Source organism: Alternaria conjuncta (assembly GCF_024043145.1).
Source record: "Alternaria conjuncta strain BMP 0040 chromosome Unknown scaffold_8, whole genome shotgun sequence".
NCBI lineage: Eukaryota > Fungi > Ascomycota > Dothideomycetes > Pleosporales > Pleosporaceae > Alternaria > Alternaria conjuncta.
In genome coordinates this window covers 1,737,816-1,759,188 of record NW_026250097.1, presented here as the reverse complement: position 1 = coordinate 1,759,188, position 21,373 = coordinate 1,737,816, and the positions used below count along the sequence as shown (strand labels likewise).

The 21,373-nt window shown below is 52.4% G+C and overlaps 4 protein-coding genes across 4 annotated transcripts; 3 read left to right on the top strand and 1 right to left on the bottom strand.

Annotated features, from left to right (window-relative positions):
- Nucleotides 1–1,310: 1,310 nt before the first annotated feature.
- Nucleotides 1,311–2,256, top strand: J4E85_006395 (uncharacterized protein; the record flags this gene model as incomplete). Its single annotated transcript, XM_051470634.1, has 2 exons — nt 1,311–1,446; nt 1,502–2,256. The coding sequence occupies 2 exons, from the start codon at nt 1,311–1,313 to the stop codon at nt 2,254–2,256; spliced, it is 891 nt and encodes a 296-aa protein (XP_051326122.1).
- Nucleotides 2,257–4,435: 2,179 nt separating this feature from the next.
- Nucleotides 4,436–8,158, bottom strand: J4E85_006394 (uncharacterized protein; the record flags this gene model as incomplete). The annotated part of the gene is made up of 1 exon (XM_051470633.1): nt 4,436–8,158. The coding sequence occupies one exon, from the start codon at nt 8,156–8,158 to the stop codon at nt 4,436–4,438; it is 3,723 nt and encodes a 1,240-aa protein (XP_051326121.1).
- Nucleotides 8,159–13,998: 5,840 nt separating this feature from the next.
- Nucleotides 13,999–14,935, top strand: J4E85_006393 (uncharacterized protein; the record flags this gene model as incomplete). The annotated part of the gene is made up of 2 exons (XM_051470632.1): nt 13,999–14,226; nt 14,279–14,935. The coding sequence occupies 2 exons, from the start codon at nt 13,999–14,001 to the stop codon at nt 14,933–14,935; spliced, it is 885 nt and encodes a 294-aa protein (XP_051326120.1).
- A 565-nt stretch (nt 14,936–15,500) lies between these two features.
- Nucleotides 15,501–16,903, top strand: J4E85_006392 (uncharacterized protein; the record flags this gene model as incomplete). Its single annotated transcript, XM_051470631.1, has 2 exons — nt 15,501–15,756; nt 15,810–16,903. 2 exons carry the CDS (start codon nt 15,501–15,503, stop codon nt 16,901–16,903), a joined length of 1,350 nt encoding a protein of 449 aa, XP_051326119.1.
- Nucleotides 16,904–21,373: the final 4,470 nt, after the last annotated feature.

The following is a 21,373-nucleotide window of genomic DNA, read 5'->3' as shown; positions in this document are numbered from 1 at the left end:
TCGCATCGATGTGACGCTGGTTATGCATAGTCAATCTTGGACTCAACAAGCTGACGAAACCGTCCTTTTGTTCAACTGCCAGCTACCATGACAAATATGTATATTGATGAGTACCCCGTGGTGCTGGAATCACGTGGGTCATGGGCACGTTGCCATTTCCTCCACCATCGGTAGACCATCATAATCAAACGACGAACACCCAATACTTAAACTCACAGTATTCATGACCAGAATATCGCAAGATGGATCGAGTGCGAATAAAAGAAAGATGGTAAACCCGCCTACCAAGATTTGGGTGATCGACCTCATCGGGCATACCCACAGATCTCCTTTCTAGACCCTGGTGCGTGAGGCTCGATCGACGAGGGGGACCCTGGCCAAATCTTCGCAGTCAACGGTTTCAGTGAGTAATGCGCGGACCGACTACGGTTTATGTGTTATTTATCGCATGGCAATCGCGATGGTGGTAAAGACGAAGATGGGGTGAGGTGACATGATGTGTGCTGTGTTGTGATGTTTGCAGCGGAGGTGCAGGAGGCGGGATGTGAGTGGCCAGACCACAAGTCGATGATGGCTGCGCCGCCCGCCCATCGCTCGGGAAACGGACGTGCGAGAATATCGTTTTCGTGCGTGGAACGCGCAACGCTGCATGACAAGGCCGTGTAAGCAGCCCAGTGTCGACACCACGATATTCTCACGAGGTATAGCAGTGACGGTCCATGACATAGAGCCCCCTCAAAAAGTTCTGTCTTCGTAACGTCCAAGCCCAGAATACGATGCGCGCATTGATGTCTCCCTCGGAACAATATCGTGTTGCGGAGCCCTCATGTTATATTTAGGGTTGCATTGCCCTCTAGCGCTAGTGTCTCTCGGGCGCCCCCCTGCTTGTATCCCATTCGCCGCCGCCCGCCGCTGGGCTGGTGCTGCTGAGCTGGGCTGGGCTAACAAGTCGAAGCTGAGACCATCAAACCTCTCCTTTCACTTCCGCCGTTGAGACAAAAACCATCAATCGCTTTATCGCTTACCTCGAACCCGCCGCCTATCTTCACCCTTCGCCAGTCGCTCGTTTATACGGACGGAGAGGTGTTATTACTGTAATATCCATTCGTCGTTTCTCCGCGTAATACTTGTGTCGCGTCGCCTCCGGAGCTCTTCTTCTCTCTCCCGTCCCGTCACGCCTGAGAGTTGTACGATACCTGAGATTCCACGAGGAACTCTTCCCGCTTGCGAAACGAGGTTTTAGCCGGTACACACGTTTTTGGAGCTTCGAAGGACCAAACGAGACTTGTTTTAGGCATCATTCGGACAAGATGAGGCCGTCTCAGCTTCTCGCTGCCGTGGTGGCCATGTCGTCGGTCACGCATGCCATGAACGTCAAGCATGCATTCGACAATATCCACGGCTTGACTGATGTCAAGAACGTGCTCATGGGACGTCAGGACAACAGTACGTTTGAGCATCTTCGAGATTGAATCGGTTGGATGCTAATGCTACGGTTCAGACAACAATAACAACAACGACAACGCTTCAGACGCACCCGCCAGCACACAGCCCGCGAAGACATCCGCAGCGGACAAACCCACCGAGACAGGCGGCAGCAACAACGATAACAACGACAATAACAACAATGACGACAACAAGTCCTCGGGCACCGCAAAAGAAACCGCCAGCGGCACCCAAAAGCCCAGCGGCTCCAAGACCACCGGCAAGGGCTCAAAGTCCACCAGCTTCGACGCCCGCCTCCCCGCCGGTGGCCTCACAATGGTCACCCCCAACGCCCTCGCTGGCACACAATTCTACAAAGTCGGCGACTGGGTAACCTTCGCCTGGAACTACACCTCCCTCTCCGTGACCCCCTCGGCCATCGACGTCCTCGCCTCCTGCACCGCCAACCAAGCCACCTACACCATCGCCGTCAACATATCCGCGAAGCAAACAGAGGTTCTCTGGGACACCAAGCACACACCGGATGGCCAGGCACCGTTCTTGACTGAGAACTACAAGTTGCTCATCTACGACTCGGATCTTAGTGCTACCGCTGCGCCGAGACCTGGATATCTGGGAGCGTTTACTGGATTCACGTTTGGCATGTATCTGCCGCAGGAGTACATTTCGCTCAAGGATGGATACACGTGCCCGAACTGCAATGGCGCGCTTTCGCTCTCTGAGAAGAAGACACTTGCTGCTATGTTGCTTACTACTGGTACGACGATCGGCTCCATGCTTTACTTCACGTACCAGTTTGGTGTCTGGTAGATGAAGCGCCTCTTCGATACACGTACACGTAGATCTACGAAAACGCAAATCCGATAAAACGCAAGAACTCGACGCTTCACCGCTCACGATTACGGCATATCACAAAACACTTTCTTTTTACGCCGACCTTCACATCTGTCCATATTTTGCCACTCATTTACAAAAAGATTCGGGCGCTTCTGGTGGGGAGTGATATACGGAGCATCGTCACAATCCTTTGAGGGCCATGAAGGCATCTGGTGTTTTGGAGTTGTTACATGGGCTTTTATTGGAAACATTGGTGTTCTGCATTTGGCACGAGAGTACAAGACATTTAATACTTGGATTGTTCTAGTGAAGCTACATACGCGGTGGAGATGTGTATATGGACGGATGGATGGATGGATGTGAAGGGGATGTAGTGAAGTTCTTACTAGCATCTTCAGTCATTTAGAGTGGAAAGAGGGAAAACAAATGATAAAACATGTTAAGCACTTCAGCACAGAGATACGCCAGTGAAAAGCTCCTAGACATCTTTGACTTCCTCGACACTCCCCACTCTACGCCTCCAGCAGCATTCGTCCAATGGAAAGTGGAGGCATAGAACGGTGACAAGACGGACCGCAACCCACTGCATGCTGCCGGTGAGCGCCACGGCCAAGACTCAGCCTCGTCCGTCCTATGCCTCCAAAACATGGCCTGTTATATAAGCTTGACTGTTGTTCAGTGTGTGATTGTTCTACTGTCAACCGGAGAGACCTTCTCCGCAAACCCGTTCCACAATCAACACCCATACTCCCCCAAATCTTTGCTCCACACCCCTCTTCAACCACGCCGTAAGGCGCTCAGGCGGCGCACCCACAGGCTTCGGCCTCGTTCACACGACTGCGGGCGAAGGCTCACATAGTCTTCGCCCGTCTTTTTTGTTTCGATTCCACACCGCTTTGAGCCACCACCAAATCCTCCTCTTGTCCATTGTGCTCTCTCAGAAGTATCTCATTTTGAAGCTTGTTGTGATTTTGCGGAACCTGTTCTCAGTCCTTTTGTTTTTGAATTGAATATCAATCCAGTTATACACGCTCCGTATCTCATTCCCAGTCCTAATTTTGGGGACAAACTACCCATCCAGAATCTAATCGACGACAACAATTCGTCTACGGCCGAGAACCAGTCTTTTTCGAACACGCCTACTACTTCAGGAAGTAGCCTTCATCATAGTCAATCGTCAATCTCGCCGCCTCCGGGGCAGTCAACACGCGCCGAAGAGAACACTACAGACGAGGCACACGAACTCTCGTGCAGCTTCTGTGAAACCACTTTCAGTCGGCACTGCGACCTAAAGTAAGTACAACCACAGCATCATAAAGGCACCGTCTAATCAATCACGAAGTGATCACATCAATCGCAAGCACCGAAAACGCCACACGTGCACCGTTGACGGCTGCTCAAAAGCGTTCAATCTGCGAGCAGACTTACATCGCCACATCAAAACACACCAAGCAGCAGCAGCACAAGAGCGCTTTCCGTGCCAAGTTGCAGGCTGTCAGAAGTCCTATACGCGGTTCGACAATCTGCAGAAACATGTCAAGAAGCATGCCCGCTGAGCAAGGTGTCACCGAGTTTCGAGCCGGATGTTCACGATCACAAAAAAACTACAGAAACACATCCAAAACAATTCCATCCAAAACAATTCAAACAACACAAAACATCTTCTCTCACCGCCGAAAGAGCGAGGGAATCTTTCCCATCAAAATAACACCGTTTCTCGCTGTCTTATCGGGGAACATAAATGTAAAGTTCATCTCCTTAGTTCGATGTGGATTTCCGATAAACACACACAGGACTTGCCTGTTCTCGTATCATGTAAGAGACGAGGTCGCCTGAGGGGAGTTTTGTTCTCGATGAATGAGAACCTAGTTCGCAATATGATCGTTTTCCCCCTCGATCGCCCGTTCGACATGCCTGTGTATGCTTCAAATTGTGTTTTGACATCATATATCTATCTAAATTAAAGATGCGCACTTCTCCATCTACGATATGATATGCCAGCACTTGGCAAGAAGGCGCTAAAACAGAAAACTACAAATGGTATCTCCCTATATCAAACGCCGTAAAATGCCATGCTAAACTCAGACTCTACCACCATTCAACCCATCAACCCCTCCTCCATCTCCTCCATATCCTCAATTCCATCTCTTATCTACCTCCCTCGACCACCCCTACCCGCCGCTCCCGCAGCAGGCGTCCTCCACTCATCCTTAAGCACCCACCTCCCCCTCTGCGCACTCCCACTCTTCTCAAGCGTAGCAATCAACTTGAGCATCTCCTTAAACTCCTCGTTCCTCCCCGGTTGCGCTCGGCAATAATGATCGAAATGATCAACCAACATACGACTGGGCACCACACCGCCGTGGGTCAGCATAAAATCGCGGATCATTTCTAGCATGCGGCGGCCGCGGAAGGTCTGTGGTGTTGTAGGCGCGGAGGGGGTGGAGCCGCGGGATGAGCTGGCGGATGTGGGTGCGTTGAGGGTTGTGCCAGGGTTGAGGAGCGTGGGACGGCCTTGTCGGGTGGCAAGGTTGTTGAGGATGGATGTTGATGAGGGGGCACCGTCGCGACCTCCGCCTCGTCCACCTCTGCCGCCACGACCGGATGACATACCGCGGGGTGCGTCTGGACGGCCTGCTTCGCCGAATTGGCCGGTCCATGTTGGTGTGCCGGCGGGCACGTTTCGCGCTTCTTGCATGCTCTTCTTGAGTTGCTCGGCTGCTACGGCGGCTTGTCGCTTGGCTTCGCGTTGGATGTAGGCTGGGTCGGCTTGAACTTTGCGTTTTCGGCCACCGGCCGTGGAGTTCATGATTGCGTCGTGTTCGAGGACGGAGTGGACGCCTGTTTTGGCGAAGATTGTTGACATCAGACGGGAATCTGTTGGGGGTTTGTCGGTGCCGTCTTCGTTAGTGGTAGCAGCAGCATCCTCACCGTCGGAGACGGGGGCTTGGAAGGCTTCGGATCGCGAGATGCCTTTCACTGCGGCGAGGTCTTGAGCTCCTGTAGCATCTGCCGATGCCTCTGCAGTCTTACCATCCTCTTCGAACTTGACTTCTGAACCACGGAATAGGTTGCCTGTCTCGGTTTCACCCTCAACATTCTCAACACCGAGCGTGAACAAATCATGCAGATCGCTCATCTGGAATGACTGTCGCTGCTTAGGATCTTTCAACACCTTGTTCGTCAAGAACTGCTTGAAAATCTGACGATGGTAGATCTTCTCTTCAATGGTGCCTGCAGACATCAGCCGGTATATTTCAACCTCTCGCTTTTGTCCAAGACGCCATGAACGCTCTCGCGCCTGTATGTCGGTCGAAGGATTCCAGTCCGGGTCGTAGATGATGACGCGATTGGCACCTGTGAGGTTCACGCCAAGACCACCGACCTTCGTTGTGAGGAGGAAGACGTGGAGATTCGGGTCGTTGTTGAACTCGTCAACAAGGTTCTGGCGGTCCTTGATCGGCGTCTCGCCGTCCATGCGACGCCAGTTGATGTCGGGTAACTGACTGACGAACTTCTGCAGGATGTCCAACATGATACGATGCTGAGCGAAGAGAAGGGTCTTGTGTCCGCCCTTCTTCCACAACGACAGCAACTCCTTGACAACCTGCATCTTACCAGATTTATTGGGGTTGCCATAGTCAAATCCCAGCTTCTTTGACAGGGTCTTATGCTCCGTCAGATCAGGATGATTGCAAATTTTGCGCAAGAAGTCGACACCGTACAGCATCTGGCGCTTGCCGCTCGCAATTGACTTCATGTCTTCCGACGCCAGGAAACCCTCATATGCTTGTCGCTGCTGGCGCGTGAGCTTACAGAAGAGTACCTGCTCCTTCTTCTGTGGCAAATCGGTTGCGACATCGACCTTGAATCGCTGCAGTAGGTAGGGGCTGATCGCGTCCTTGAGGGTCTCCGCACACTGTACCGCTGTCTCAAACTCCAAGTTCGAAGCATTCGCGTAGCCACCACGCTTGATCGGAAATTCGAACTGGTTGCGGAAGTTCACCAGTGTGCCTAAGCGCATCGGGAATACAAAGTCAAAGAGCGACCAAAGCTCTGTTAGATTGTTCTGCATAGGCGTGCCAGAGAGGATGATACGATTGGGCGTCCGCAACTCCTTGCAGTGGATCGTGATAGCAGTGTTCGGGTTCCTAATCTTGTGGCCCTCGTCTAGGATGGCGCATTCCCAGTCAGTAGGAATCAAGAACTCAGAGTAGGTCTGTAATCCTGAATATGTGGTGACGAGGACATGGCCGTCTCGCTTGACCTTCTCGAGGATCTTCTTAGCAGCCTTTCCAGCGCCAGTCAAAGTATTGTCGTAGTCGCCGTAGTTCCGAAGCTCAAGTTCCCGCTCCATACGATCTTCTCGATGAGTGTCCAACATCCCGCTACCAGAAGTGTGTAGGATGGAAACTCGTAGCGCAGGCCACCAGCGGTGAAACTCGTTGACCCATTGCTTCATGACCGTCGCGGGACAAACTACGATGACAGGCTTGGTGAGTTTCTTGGAGTAATGAAGGCCGGCAACGAAGCCGATAGCTTGAATGGTTTTGCCCAAACCCATCTCATCGCCAATGATGCCACCAACATTCTGCGAGTACAGCTCCCAAAGCCACTGCACACCGGTCTTTTGATAATCGAACAATGCCGGATAGATGTCTCCAGGGATGCGGAATCCGCCATCGAATTCAGTGTCAGCTTCAGTAGGATGAGGCTGGTAGCACTCTTCTTCATCCTCCTCCTCGTCGGCGGTTGCCTCACCACCATTGGCCTTGGCCTTTCTCCTAGCAGCTGCGCGGCTCTTGGACCAAGTCTCTATACGTTTCCGATACAATCGCTCGTTGCCATCGTCAACACCCGCTAGATCTTCGACGACAGCTTCTTGTGCAGGAGCAGCCTTTGACTTCTTTGTTTTCTTGCCCTTAGCTTTGCGCTTGCGACCAGTAGCCTCTTCTGCGTATGAGTCGTCTTCGTCCAGGTCATCTGGAAGCTCGTCCGACTCATCCAGGGTCGCAAGCTGGCGGTCCGACATACCAGGCTCAAAAGCATCGTCTGAATCAGGATCGGTAAAGCCCGGGGCCGCACTCGATTCGCGCGACCCTACAGTATCGCTAGCAGGAGTGACCTTCCGCCGCTTCTTCGACCGGGCTGTAGGCTTTGGGCTCGGGGCCTCTGAACTGGATTCGACATCTTGGAAGCCAGGCTTCATGAGGTTGCGATGTGATACTGGCTCTTTCGCAGTTTCGGTTACCATATCCTCCGCCTCAGCATCTAACATGACCTCACCCAGCGTCCCTGAGTCTGGCTGGTCCTGCGCCAGCTTGGAGAAAGGCGTGATCTTGCCTGTGCGGATGAGCCACTCTCGCCGGCTCTCGTTGGGTAAAGGGCCCTTGGAGCCTTCCTCTGCTGCATCTTCCACCCCAGGTGCCTTGTGACGATCATTGATACGCTGTTGTATACCATCCATCTCCTGGTCTAGGCCATCGATTTTGTCCCGATACGCTGCGATCTCGCCGCGGAGCTTGGCCTTCTGCGTGTCCAGAGCTGGTAGAGCCAGACGGTTCTTGAGCTTTTGTATAGCAGCTTCCGCCCGCTTTGCTTCACCCTCGAGCTTCTCTATGCGCTTCTTGTCGCGCGCATCCGCCTGCTCGGTCATCATCTGGTCCGCCTGCCTGCCAATATCGCGTTCCAAGTCATCCTGCGCTCGTGTGCCAGTCGTGAGCATCTTTAGCCGTGCCTCCTCGTCGGCATCTGACGGTATTTCCTCTGCTGATTCCTCTCCATCATGCATAGTCGCATCAATGGAGTTGTCTGGATTGGTGACGGTGATCTCAGGCGCGGTGGCGAGCGCAGCGTTCTCGGAGGGCGACGACATGACGGCAGTTGTCGCAGTCTAAGAGGGCTTCGAAAGCGGTTCTATTGGCACCGTGAGTCTCGAGCGGGATTTGAACCGCCGTGCGTGGTGTGCGTCGGATTACTCGTGGGTAGAAGAATTCGTGAGAAGTTGCGCCGAAGGCAACAGCGGCAAGTCGAGGAACGTGAAGCGGGAAAAACCAGCGCTAGAGACGTGAGTAATCCATCACGGGTCAGACAGTTCGCGCATGAGCTGTGACAAACAGCGTCGAGGTGAAAACGTCGTAGGCGGCAGGCGCGACCGTGGTTGACAGCTGCACTTTCACTCGAGGCGATGATATCACTAAACGCGCTAGTTCGCGGGCAGCTTCCGCGGTACCGCGTCACGCCTACTCTAGCAACCTCACAACCCATCTGACAACGCACCTCAAGAACACCTTCTCTGGAGCCTGTGGTACTACAACCGACAAATTCATTTGATCGCTTCAGGAACGTTCTCCATTATCACTAGTGGCGTCGACCTAGTAGTTATCGACGTCACTGGGCTAGTCTTCATCCTTTCGCTTCATGCCACTCACCACGAGCAGTTTTCATAACATCATCCTGTCCCCCTCAAGATTGTGAACTGATCCTTCTATGCCTCCTATCACAGTTTCGGTAACGGTGCTCTGGTCGCCCGGTTTTCCGGATTACTATTCCATCACAGCGGAGATGGAAGCCACAGCCCAAGAGACGGCAAGATCGATCCTGTCAATCTCCACCTAACCGCCCACGATCCAGCTGACTCGCTCAACACCATCTCATCGTAACGCCTTGCTTCCAGAACGCATTCGCAGCAGATTCAGGTTCTAAACTTTCTCCTTGCGGTATTACTCGCGATCTCCTTCCATATATATATCACATTCGGACCTTTCACGATTCACGTTCATGCGGACGGCTTTCAGCCCTATGCAAGTCATGGCACCGGTGTCTTATCGAAGAAAGCCACTCTTATTTCGCCTGCGCACGCTGGATTCTGCGCCCAAACCCCGGGCCTCAACATTCCAAGCTGACTCTGATTGATCCCTGATGACACGGTGAACGGTTTCCTTGGTATTTTCTCTCCTCCTCACACATGAAAGTCTCCATGGGCTCGGTCTCACATGGCAATCGCTGAAGCCCGCGGTAGGTCGCTAAGGCCTGCGGCTTCTTCAGACTACCGAAGTAGCCGGTAAATATACAGTGGACACCCGTTTCAACCCCAAGTCACGAACATGGCACGTCTAGCAACATATACAATGTAACGCGCTGAGTACAAACTCGCCATCTACACATCGGTCGAATTATGTCAATTCATGGCAGGGGACAAATCGATATAAAAGCGGTAAGAGTGCACAGAACATCAAAAGAGCTGAGATCAATATATGGGCTGCTATCATGTTGGGGCCAGTTGAGGCAGGATCAATTGAGTTGGCGGGTTGTCTGAGGCGGCGACGGCCCAAGCTTCACTTTGCAGATTTATCCGTACCCTGCCAAACACCTGGCGCGTAAACTGCTGCTGAGATGAATGTCGCGTGGTACGGTGCGGGGAAGCAGGGACAATTTGACAGCTATGCAGCACTGCTCACATCGGTTGGTGTTGCATAACCCTTGGTCTAACATTGTCTGCCGGCACTTCCCCGCCACACCGTTTGGTCAGCCTGGGCGACGCGACTCATCACCCGCCCAAATCTGGACAGTCTGAACCTGACTCGGATCCTGATGTGGGCCTCCCGCCGATGCATGATTGCGTTAGAGAACGCCGTCTTTCGCGCGATTGGCATTGTGGATATTGCCGTTGATGTTTGATAGTCAGTGGCTGCGGCACCCCTACACATCATCATGAGTATCACCTCCACGGTTCCTTTTTCCTGTCAGCATTCCATTCCGTTCGCGTGAACGGATTCATCGTCAAGCTCCAGAACCGTTCTCGATGGCCCCTCATGGCCGACTTTCTATCGTCTTGGCTTTTGTGCTTACCTCCATGTCGACCGTGGTTGTAGCTCTCAGGTGCGTCGGCCGTTCGCAACCCTGATCGCATCGTTGGTTGACAGTTCAGATTCTACACCCGATATTTCTATGTTGGAAAGCTCACGTCGTCCGACTGGGTCATGCTTCTGGCCCTTGTGAGTGTATACTCGCTCCCTGTGCTGCTATTGCTAACCAGAAACAGATCGCAACTTGGTATGGACGTCTCCGCGGAACCCAGAGAAGCTGAACTGACTCATTCGTTCCTACATCTAGGCCATCAGTGGTGGTACATTGCTTCATGATCCATTTCCTCGATTATAGCCAGGTTGATGTAAGTAGCTACCAGCTGTTGAATGACTGTGGTCTAACATAGCATAGAAAAACAAGCCAGAAACCGGGAGACCCGTAATCACCGGCTCGCTACTGTCGATATGGCTATACCGAGTCAACTTCATCCTCAATCTTTGTCTCATCAAGACGTCGATATTGCTATGTACGTTCTATGCCACACAATCCCAGGGATGAACGCGGAGAGCTTCGAGTACTACACAAGTGGCGGCCATTGCGCGTCGAACGGCTATCCGTTCGCCCATGTGCTTTCATTCTTCCTCGGAACGCTCATTTCTGAAGGATCTACTCGGCTAACAGGATCGACTTAGTTTACAATTCTATCGCCGCATCGAACAAACGCTTCCAATACGTTGTCCGTGTACTCCTTGCCATCACAGTCTCTGGCGGAGTATCCATGATCATCGCCTCCATTCTCATGTGCATTCCGATCACCGACGCGTTCGCATGGGATGTTTGGTATCGAGCATGGGTCCTACACATCTTCGACGCTCATTGTTACAACCCAAATCCATTCTGGATCTTCAATGCCATCTATAACCTCGTCACGGATGTGATCATCTGGACGTTACCGATATTGTTCTTTTGGAATCTTTCGACAATGCCGCTTAGACGCCGTCTTGAGCTGATAGCTATCTTTTCCGTCGGTATCATGGCCGTAATAGCTTCCGCCCTTCGGCTTTACACTACGATTTTCTGGGTGCACGACTATGTGCAGCAAGGGCTGACTACAGCAGATCTTTTGATGTGGAGTCAAGTGGAACAGCACGTCGGCCTCATCTCAGCCTCCGTACCATTTCTGCGACCACTCTTCCGTAGAGCGATGGTCAAGATAAGGAGCAGAGAGCAGCCCAGCCCAGGTCCCGGAAGGCGCTTGGTCGGAGACGGCACACCAGAGTGGACTCCTGCCATGTTCAGGACGCCGATCATCCCATCGCCTAGTCCAACATTTAGCAGGTGTAGCCGGGAATTTAGGTCACCGCGGGGCGCACTTCCGCCTATTGAGCCTATGAGTACGTCAACATGGGGCTCGACCATTTGGGATGGATCTCAGGTTCGGCAGGTGCTTCCAAGCTGATCTGTCGATCATTGATAGACCCGCAAACCTGTTCAAGAGCGGAAGAGGCGGACCACCGAGTTCTCCAGAGAGAAAAGCGCCACCGCATGTGCGTGGAGCTCTTTGGCCAAGTGAGGGCAACGGTTGTTCATTCACTGTCGGGAATAGCCTTACACCAAGTTCTGAACTAGGCAATTCGCTCTCCCGAGCCACTCCAACACCTCAACGACACCACGATGTGTGCTCTCATGACTTCGGTACCTACAACAATGACTGCAGGCGACGGCGTGGCCGATGCCTGTGCTGCGATGCCATGCGTACTTGCACCTCCGCCTAAACCAGCACTCGATAACCTTCCCATGGAGCTCATCACAAACATCGTGAAGTTCATACCCGGTTCGCCTGTACGCGAGCTACTTGCGTTACGTCGGACCTGTCGCTTCTTTCGCGCAGCCGCCGCCTATTTGCTTTGCCCACGTATGAGGCGCAGGCTCAGACACATTCGAGTGCTGATGACAAAAGACGGCTTGACAGCGCTTGTTGAGATCGTGTCGGTAATTCACTGGCGAGACTGCATTCAATGCGTTGAGTTTATCGACCCTGGAGTGGACGCCATAAGGGAATACAAAAAAGGAGATCGAGACAAATACCACTGGCTCGGCTATACCGTGGAGTCAGCCAAATTTCGGGAAATCCAGAACAAGGTACGTCGTACATCTAGGACGGGCTCGGATCTGGGAGAGTGCGCTCTTCCCGTTAGTCGCCTTGTTTGAATTCACTATGTGCTAACGAAGTTCAGATTACACCTGTACGGCAGTTGTTCTGGGCCAACTACGCCCCGGTTCTTCTCGATAAGATCTTCTCCTCATTCAAAACTATGGAAGGACTTGAGGAGATACATTTCGGGTCGAGAAGTAGCGCTCATAAGCCGTTGCCGCGTTCAGAACCTTTCATCATGAGTATAGGGTTCGACTACGCCCATACTAATCTTGCTCGTTGTCTGTTCCAACGTATCTACAACCGCGAAATTGGAACCTACATTTCCGCTGGACACATGCGCTTGCTGCACCTGATATTGTCGGATACTGGCTTCGACAAGGAAATTATTCACCTGAATATGCGCAACCTCATCGGGACTGAACGATTGTCTCTACCTGGAGTATGGCCATACCTGGATCACCCAAGCTTTCAGAAACTCAACTTTGTAGATGTTGACCATGCGCATCCGGTGGACAACATCAGGGCGCCTTCTACAATGAGACTCGATCCGAAGTATGATCGTCTCAACTCACGCCCAATATGTTGGAACATCACCGAGCTCCGGCTCATCGGCTGCAAAACAGACTCCAGCTGCGCAGTCGATTACCAAACCTTCTCTCTCCTCGCCAAGTCTCGCTTTCCTCACCTGATCCGGCTCGAACTCATTGGATACGCGGTCACCAGCGAACAGCTCATACCGTTTCTCCGCAGTGTCAATTCTACGACGCGGGATGTTTTCTTGACTAGCATCCATCTCACGTCTGGTAGCTGGAAAACGGTTCTTCGCGAAATCCGCGCTTTTACGCGACTGCGTGAGACCAAATTCAAGACTCTGTCGGAGATGAAACAACAGTATTGGAATGGACGCTTTGCGAAACTTGTAGTGATCCCATGATGGTAGGGCCGATGATTGTTAAGGGATTCCTTGTCTGGAGAGATATGGCTTCGAAAAGGTGTTGGACAGGTGTGGGTGGTGCTGAGTATAACTAAATAAATAGCTACACTGAATTACCTCATGACCACAACTACATGCCGATGTCAGATGTCGAGTGACAACGTGGACGGGGCTTAGTACATCGCCGTACTCGTGGTGATGTGATTCGTCGGGCCGACCGCGTCATGCTCTCGCGATTAGCACTGCCGATGCCGTCCAGTCATGCCGCAATTCTAGAAGCCTACCTAGGGCGAGCGACTTTATCAGCCTGTGGTGGGCTCACCGTGACACGATCCACAGTCGCCTTGCAGGGCGGCGCTGGTGTGATGTGGAAGCCGGGGACACTCTTGCTGCTGCCGAACAGAAAGCTCAGCAGGCGGTGAAGGCCAGGGGCGAAGGGTAATTGGCCTGGCGCGTCTTCTGGGCAGGCACTAGTGCATTTGCGCCCACGCGTTGGCCGCTCGGAACTGAGTGAACCTTGGGTGGCAAAAGTGGTACGAACGTCGATCAGGGCCGCCAATCTCCAATTTAATCCGCCTCCTTTGCTGCTGCATCTGCTCTTCTTCACTGCAGCACCTCCGCCAATCGCTCCTTCACCACTCTGCAACTTGCAGTCGTTCCTTCGCTCTACATCTGCACACTGCACCCGCTCTTTGTTTTAATTGTTGGACATTGAGAGCAGCCACAATGTACGCCCGATCCCGAAGTACCCCGAAGTCGCATACCCTAAATACTAACTGATGACAGGAACAACGCAACCTCCCTCCTGACGCCTATGGCGCAGGACACCTACTGGGGCTCCTTTGAGGAGATCTCCAAGTACAATGTGCAGCTCAACTACCTCGAGAAGATGTGGATGGCCTGGTACCAATGGATGGGCAACGATGTCTTGGCGACAGGAATCATGTCCTTCGTCTTCCACGAGCTCTTCTACTTTGGACGCGCGCTTCCCTGGATCATCATCGACTGCATACCCTTCTTCAACCGATACAAGCTCCAACACGTACGTCTCTGCGATTGCACAGCTCCATGCAACGATAGCTAACTTGCCGCAGCAAAAAATCCCCACTACTTGGGAACAAACACAATGCGCCGCCCTCGTCCTCCTGTCCCACTTCACCGTCGAGCTTCCCCAGATCTGGATGTTCCACCCCATGTGCCAGTACTTCGGTCTCCAGACCTCCGTTCCCTTCCCCAGCATCTACAAGATGGCGTACCAGATTGCCATCTTCTTCGTCTTCGAGGACGCATGGCACTACTGGATGCACCGCGCCATGCACGCCAGCTCCTTCCTCTACAAGAACATCCACAAGATCCACCACCAATACTCTGCTCCCTTCGGTCTGGCCGCCGAGTACGCCTCGCCCATTGAAGTCATGATCTTGGGCTTCGGTACTGTCGGAGTCCCAATCGTCTTCTGCGCCATCACCAAGGACCTCCACATCCTGACCATGTACGCGTGGATTTGCCTCCGTGTGTTTCAGGCCATCGACGCGCACAGCGGCTACGAGTTCCCATGGAGTCTGCACCACTTCCTGCCTTTCTGGGCCGGCGCTGAGCACCACGATGTTCACCACGAGAAGTTCATTGGCAATTACGCTAGCAGCTTCAGGTGGTGGGACCTGCTCTTCGACACCGAGGCTGGTGCTGAGGCCTCCAAGAAGCGCCGTGAGCGCAAGATGGCCGCTGCCAAGCTCAAGAAGGCCAACTGAGCGATCTTTGCTCGCATGTTTACAATCTTTGACGAGTGTTTGTCGGTTTTAGCCGCACGCTTGATGGTTGGGAGATGGTAGAACCTCTTCCGGCTGATAACTGCCCACACGCTTCGATGCGGAGCTGGTATGAGACATGGCGTTTTGGGTATAGGAAACTGCAGCCATGCATATTGGTCGCGGTAATAGACAGTATGACAGTATGGACCCTGGATAATGGGTGGCAGAGAGGTGTTGTAAATAGGAGCTGGGTCATCATAGATTATTTACCTAATATCATCATCACGGTCGTTACGTTGAACGTTAACCTATTTCATCACTTTCTGATAATCTTGTTTGTTGCGTACACCGATTCGAGACGCGAAGCTGTGTACATTGGAAACAGCAGCATGCAAAATGTATGATGGGTGAACGGTGAAGGCCCCTGGTGATAGCGCGGAACGCCGTCTTGGCGTGGTGAGGACTGGCGCGTCTACATTCCGAGCTCATCAACTTTCTTTAACCTCACCAAACCGCGCAATCACCTCCACCACCCCAAGACGACGGCGCGCGAAAATACGGCATCATGAGCTCCGGACGCCCTGTTGTCCACCAGGACTACATTGCAAAAATCCGATACTCAAATGCGCTGCCTCCTCCACCCTGTCCGCCAAAGCTGCTGGACATCCCCAACACTGGTCTTTCGAGCGGTCAATACACATCAGCGGGCTTTGCGTCAAGACTGGCGCGAGAGCAGTCGCTGAATATTGAGGCTGATGCGGAGTTGGGAATGCCCATCGACTTGGTGGGTATCCCCAAGGTATTCGATGGAGACGAGTCTGGTAAGAGCGAACCCGTGGCGCAAAGCCCTCGCAGCGACTGACGCGTCCAACAGCTATCCAGGCGATGCCTCACCCGCCACCGCTCAGCACAGCAGACAGAGCGCTGATGCGACCGCCGAACCAGCTCGGCAAGACGCAGACCAATGCCTCTGGCGCGACTTTCCTGCGACGAACAGAATATGTCACCTCAAGCACAACCGGCGGCTCCAAGTTCGAGTCCAGTAACTCGTCCAACACGATGCGCCTGCGGAGGAAGCGAAAGCAGGTAGAGACCTCATTAGACGACCCTACCAACATCGCGCGACACATCCTCAAGAGCTTCAACATCGCGTACCCAGCAGATGCCTACAACGGCCAGGACGGTGCCGAGAACATCAGGGCAGCGGAATCGACGCCCGAAGAGCGACTAGCATGGAACAAGCCCAAGAACCCCCGGAACCCCAACCTAACACTCGTGGACTCCTACCCACTCCTTCCAGACTGGGACGCCATGCCCGACACCGGCGGCTACATGGTCTTCAAGTTCACCGCACCCCCGATCAACAACCCGCTCGACCCATCCTACGACCCGCGTCTCGACGTCGCCCTCCTCCGTCCCGCCGGCCAAACAATCCAAGACCAAGAAAAGTACATGGAAGACCGCGAAGCCCACCGCCTGGACCCCACCGTCCCACCCCCGATCCCCCGCTGGCAATTCGAATACTTCCTTCCCTCCGACAAGAACAAGGTCCGCGGCATCAAGCGCAACTTCACGACGCACGACCCCACCAACGAAGCAGACATCGACTTCGACATCGCCGAAGACGACGAAGGCCAGCCGCGCAAATGCTTCAAATACGATAACGTGCGTACGTACGAGACGAGCCAGCAAGTTGGTGACCCCAGCGATACCTACGGCGACGTTGTTGCGCTTGCGCTGCATGACCCGGAGAAACATGCGAATGAGCCGCTGCGCGATAGCAAGATGCAGCGGGCGGCGTACTTCTACCCGATTACGCAGAGGACGCAGTTGAGACCTAGGAGGCCGGGTCGTATTGATATGACGGAGGAACAGCCGAAGGTCGATATTATCGAGGCGGCTGGTAAGGAGCCGGAGAGCTTGGAGAGGAGGGAGGGGTATAGGAAGAGGGCTGAGGGCGTGGAGTAGTTGGTTAAGAGGATGGAGGGAGGAGGGTGGAAGAGGGAGTGTGGTTGCTCCCAGCAGGTTGGTTATCAAGGCGAGATTGGACTGGATCGATATTGGTATTTATCATCAGCGTCGGCGTTAATTGAGGTACAGAGATGTAACAACAGATTTCGTGGATCGTTCGGCATACAATCGGCATATACTCGAAGTCTTTTCTTTTCTTCCTCTCAAAAATCTCGTCGGATATTCCTGCCTCATTTTCCGATTCTCGTCTATCATAACAATACGATGCGCGTCCTTCCATCATCAAGCACTCCCGTACCCTAGATCAAACGGCAGACAAGAAACCCTGGATTCATAGCAAGAAAAACCTCATCACGTTCACTTCTACCAAAACCGCCAAGACACGCTAGTCCAAAACTAGCCTCTATCAAGAGGAATTCCGCTAGCTCCAGTCACCACTCACGCATTGCCAAACGTAGGTATGTTTCTTCTTGGCCATTGCCAAAAAAATCATATTACCGAGTCTTCACATACGCACAACAGCGATAATAGCCACAACCAGTCCGATGACAGTAGCGATTCCAACGAAGTATGTAAACCACGTTTGGACAGTAGGAGCGGTCGCAAGGTTGTTGGTTGTTGGTGGTATCGGTTGAGTGTTGGTAGGTTCGGGCTCGAATGAGAGAGGTAGAGTGTGAGCGCGTCTTGGTTGGATATGCGTAGGCAGTAAGGTGTTCATGTTGACTCGCTGGACTGCGTTGGTGGTTGAAGAAGGCATTGCGACGCGATGGATACTACGGTATGGTCGACTGGTGGGGGTTAGCGACCCGACATAGTCCATAGGATGTTGAAGACTAAACTGGATGTAGCGATGAAAGCGGAATGCGATGATATCTCTCAAGGAGTATACCGTCAATTATAAGTTGCTCGAAAGTGTGATGCTGTTTCTCTCTATCCATCCTTGGGTTCGAAAAAGGTATGTACGTCCTGCCTGTCATATCCCAGCAAGCCTGGTGGGGATCAGCGCAGACGGTGCACATGGGCAGGATACCCAATCACGTCGGTGACACGTTTACTGGGCATTCTGAAAGCAGTAAGCGTAAGCAATAAGCGTTTTGGAAAAGCAATAAGCGTTTTGGAAGTAAATGAGGCAGTGCACGAAGAACTTGAGGCTGGTGAGACAGGCTATTCGACGCCACCATCGCGGCGCATTACATCGCGAGACTAAATAGCATGTGGTCAATGAGTTTGCCATTCACTTCTTCACTTCTCGGAAAGACGAAAGTCTGTGAGCACCCATCATCGACCTCATCGTCACCGTCATCTTCTGCGTCGCAGCCTGGTTCCTAGCTCCCAAAGGCGAGAGCCAAACGTACGTTTGCACCATCTCCGTCAATACTGTCGAAAATGTCTCGCAAAACTTTCATTGGCTATCCTTATCTCTCTGGTCTATCTTCACAGCGATTCTAAGCTATCCACTCTTCCAACAGTATCCGCTCCAGTCACATCACTTAACAAAAACAGTAATGATGGCGACAATAACTCCGATGAGAGTGAGGGCGACCCCAATCACTGTAGCATACTCCTTGACGTGGACAAGCCAAGTCGCCTTCTTCTCATGCCGTGCAATCATAGCATTATCGGTGGTCGAGGGTATCGGCTGATTTTGGAGATAGTAGAGGCTGAAGGTAGAAGGTAGAGTGTGGGCGCGTTGTGCTTGTGGTAGGAGGTGGGTAGGTAGTAAAGAGCCCAAGTTAGCCTGCTCGGCTGCGGGAGCGATGGGATGGGACATTGTGATGCGCTGTGGTACTGATTGGCTAACACATGGATTAGCAGTATACATAATTGGAAACGGCAGGGCAATCGAGTACAATTAATACTGAAGTCTTCGATGGAGAGTTTGACTCTTCTTCTGTCGAGACCTTTGGCACGGCACTCAAAAGTTGATATACTACTACTACGCCCACGCCTTCAGGACTACTTGGTTCAAATATCTGAATTGAGGCGCATTACACACAAGCCGATCTGACATGCCCGCAGGCCGGTGAGACGTAGTCGAAGCCAATCAGATCGCCGTGGCTCAAGGTAAAGCCGCGCTGTCTGGTTCACTTGCACATACCCCGGTCTAAAGCTGCATCTATCGCCGCCCCCTGCCACTCTTCCATAGCCCCATGAAGCTAACAGGCGCCTGCCGCGTAGGCGGCTCGAGCTTTCTGTTCATGCTGCCCCGCATGCACACACTCTAATTGGACGGACAGCAAGGCTGAGAATGCGTAGCCAATAAGGTCAAGACTCATTTGCACAAGCTCAACTTGGCGGACGATACGTGAGCTCGCCTTCTTTAGATCGGGCAGCCCTGAAGCCACAAATCAGTAGAGCGGGGCAATGATGATTCCACGTCCCGAACTATATCAAGCCATCGCATGGCTCATGCAAAGTGATCATGGAGAATGTGGAAGCACTCAACATGCTTCCTTCTTGCGAAGTATTCTTAGATCTCCCTCTCTTCATTGTATCTCACTCCATAGCCTAGCATGCCATGCTCTACATGGACCTTTTGTGAACGATAAAACGCCTTCCCAACCATTTCACTTGACTACAACAGTAATAACAGCGGTGACGATGATTCCAACTATCGCAACCATAATCCCAATAATGCCGATAATAAGTGCGATGAGTTTGGCGTTCTTCATAGTGTAATGGTGCCATGTTCTTACAAGTCCCCTGTCGTTCGTGCTTAGAGGTCTTGTTAGGTCGTTCGATGGATGAGGGTTGAGTGGAGGGAAGGTGTAGGCGCGGCGTAATCGGAGATATGTGGGCAACAAGGTGTCCATATTGATCTCCTCGTGTGCGTTGGCATCTGAAGAGATCATGGGCGATGCGGTACTTGAGTTAACTATCATACTTTAGTGTGGTCTCTTGCCAGTCATGGAATGAACGCTAAGCCACATACTGTAGTAGGGGTGAAATGCTCAGCGAATTACCGAGGTCAGTAAAGTCTTGATATAGAATGTACAGAGCGATCAGGAATAATGTTGTCGATTATTCTCCATCCAAGAAACGTGAAGTTTGTTTCCTGCGATCAGAGTTCATATACCTGACTGACGAGGCCCCTAGGAGTGCGCTGTAGCGACCATGATGCCGGATTTGCGGCTGCGGAATGGTTGGAGCCTCGAAGGATCTGTATCCTGGTATCGAGATCAAGCCTACGGACTTACGGCAGCGATGGGATACGAGTGGATGAGCGCTCTACCTTGCTCGAATATGCATATCTTGCGCCAATAGAATGCACCGTAGCCTGGTAAGACTGAATCGCTGGACCTGACGTTGCAGAGTAAGCTCAGCCCGGGCTCAATCTTGGAACTGCAAGTGGCTAGAGTGAGGGTGAATCCAGACGCGATCGGACGTGTACATAAGCTCAACTCGTCTGTACCACGTGATATTGCGTTGAGCAAGGTGCGAGTGAGAATCAACTGAGGTGCGACCGGGCGCGCGAAAGTGCAAACGCGACACCTATTGAATATGTCTCCAGACAGGGCTGTGAGTCAGGACGGCTAAGCTCCGGATGTGGACCACTTGGGTCACCTGGAGAACCAATGGTCGGTACTTGCATGGACCGCTAGGTACACTTTGTTCAGAGGATCTCTGCATACACTCGTTGTTGGCATGGGTGACGAGCACTGCTTTTGTGAAATGGCTTGAAAGGTATATCCTCGGGTCTCGCGATCATGTTACATGGGTTTTCATATTGGTGGTGGTGGGAGACACAAGGTCGTGGCTGGCCGCGCACTAGGTATTGACGTCATGCAGGCTTCCAAGGTTGTTGGCCCTGACAACCGCGCGATTCCGCAGCGCCTGTCGTCTCTTCCTCTATACACACCCAGGCGTGTCGACTCTCGAGGAAACCAACCACTTCATAGATCTTCTTATCTAAACCACACGCACACATATAAGCTGTCGCATCAGTCGCGAGAGTGAGTATTGGTTTTCTTTGGAAGTACTCAAAGTTCTGTCTTCCTTGTAAAAGTTTCACTGGGTATCTTGACAACCATTCAATTTGTCACACTTCACGAGCATTCTTCATGGGTACCTAGGTAGCTCTGAGAACTCCCTATCTTCCGTTGCATACGGCATTTGGTATTTGAGCGATGCGACACCGCTTACGAACTCGAACCGTCTCTTTACATGGCTTATTTCACCGTAACAGCAAGAACAACTCCGACTACAATTCCAACAACTGTAACAGCGATTGCGATAACAGCGATAACAATTCCAATAACAGGGGCGTACTTCTCAACGTGTAAAAACCATGTTCCTTCCGTAAATTTGATTACAACAGCAGCTCTGGCTCTCGATGCCGTTGTTCGATTGTCGTGGTTGAAATCGGGGTCGAAGGCAGGAGGTAGAGTGTAGGCGCGTGGTGGTAAGATGTGCGTCGGTAGCGTCGAGTCGGTATTGATCGATCGAACTGGTGTGAATGCGTCGTGG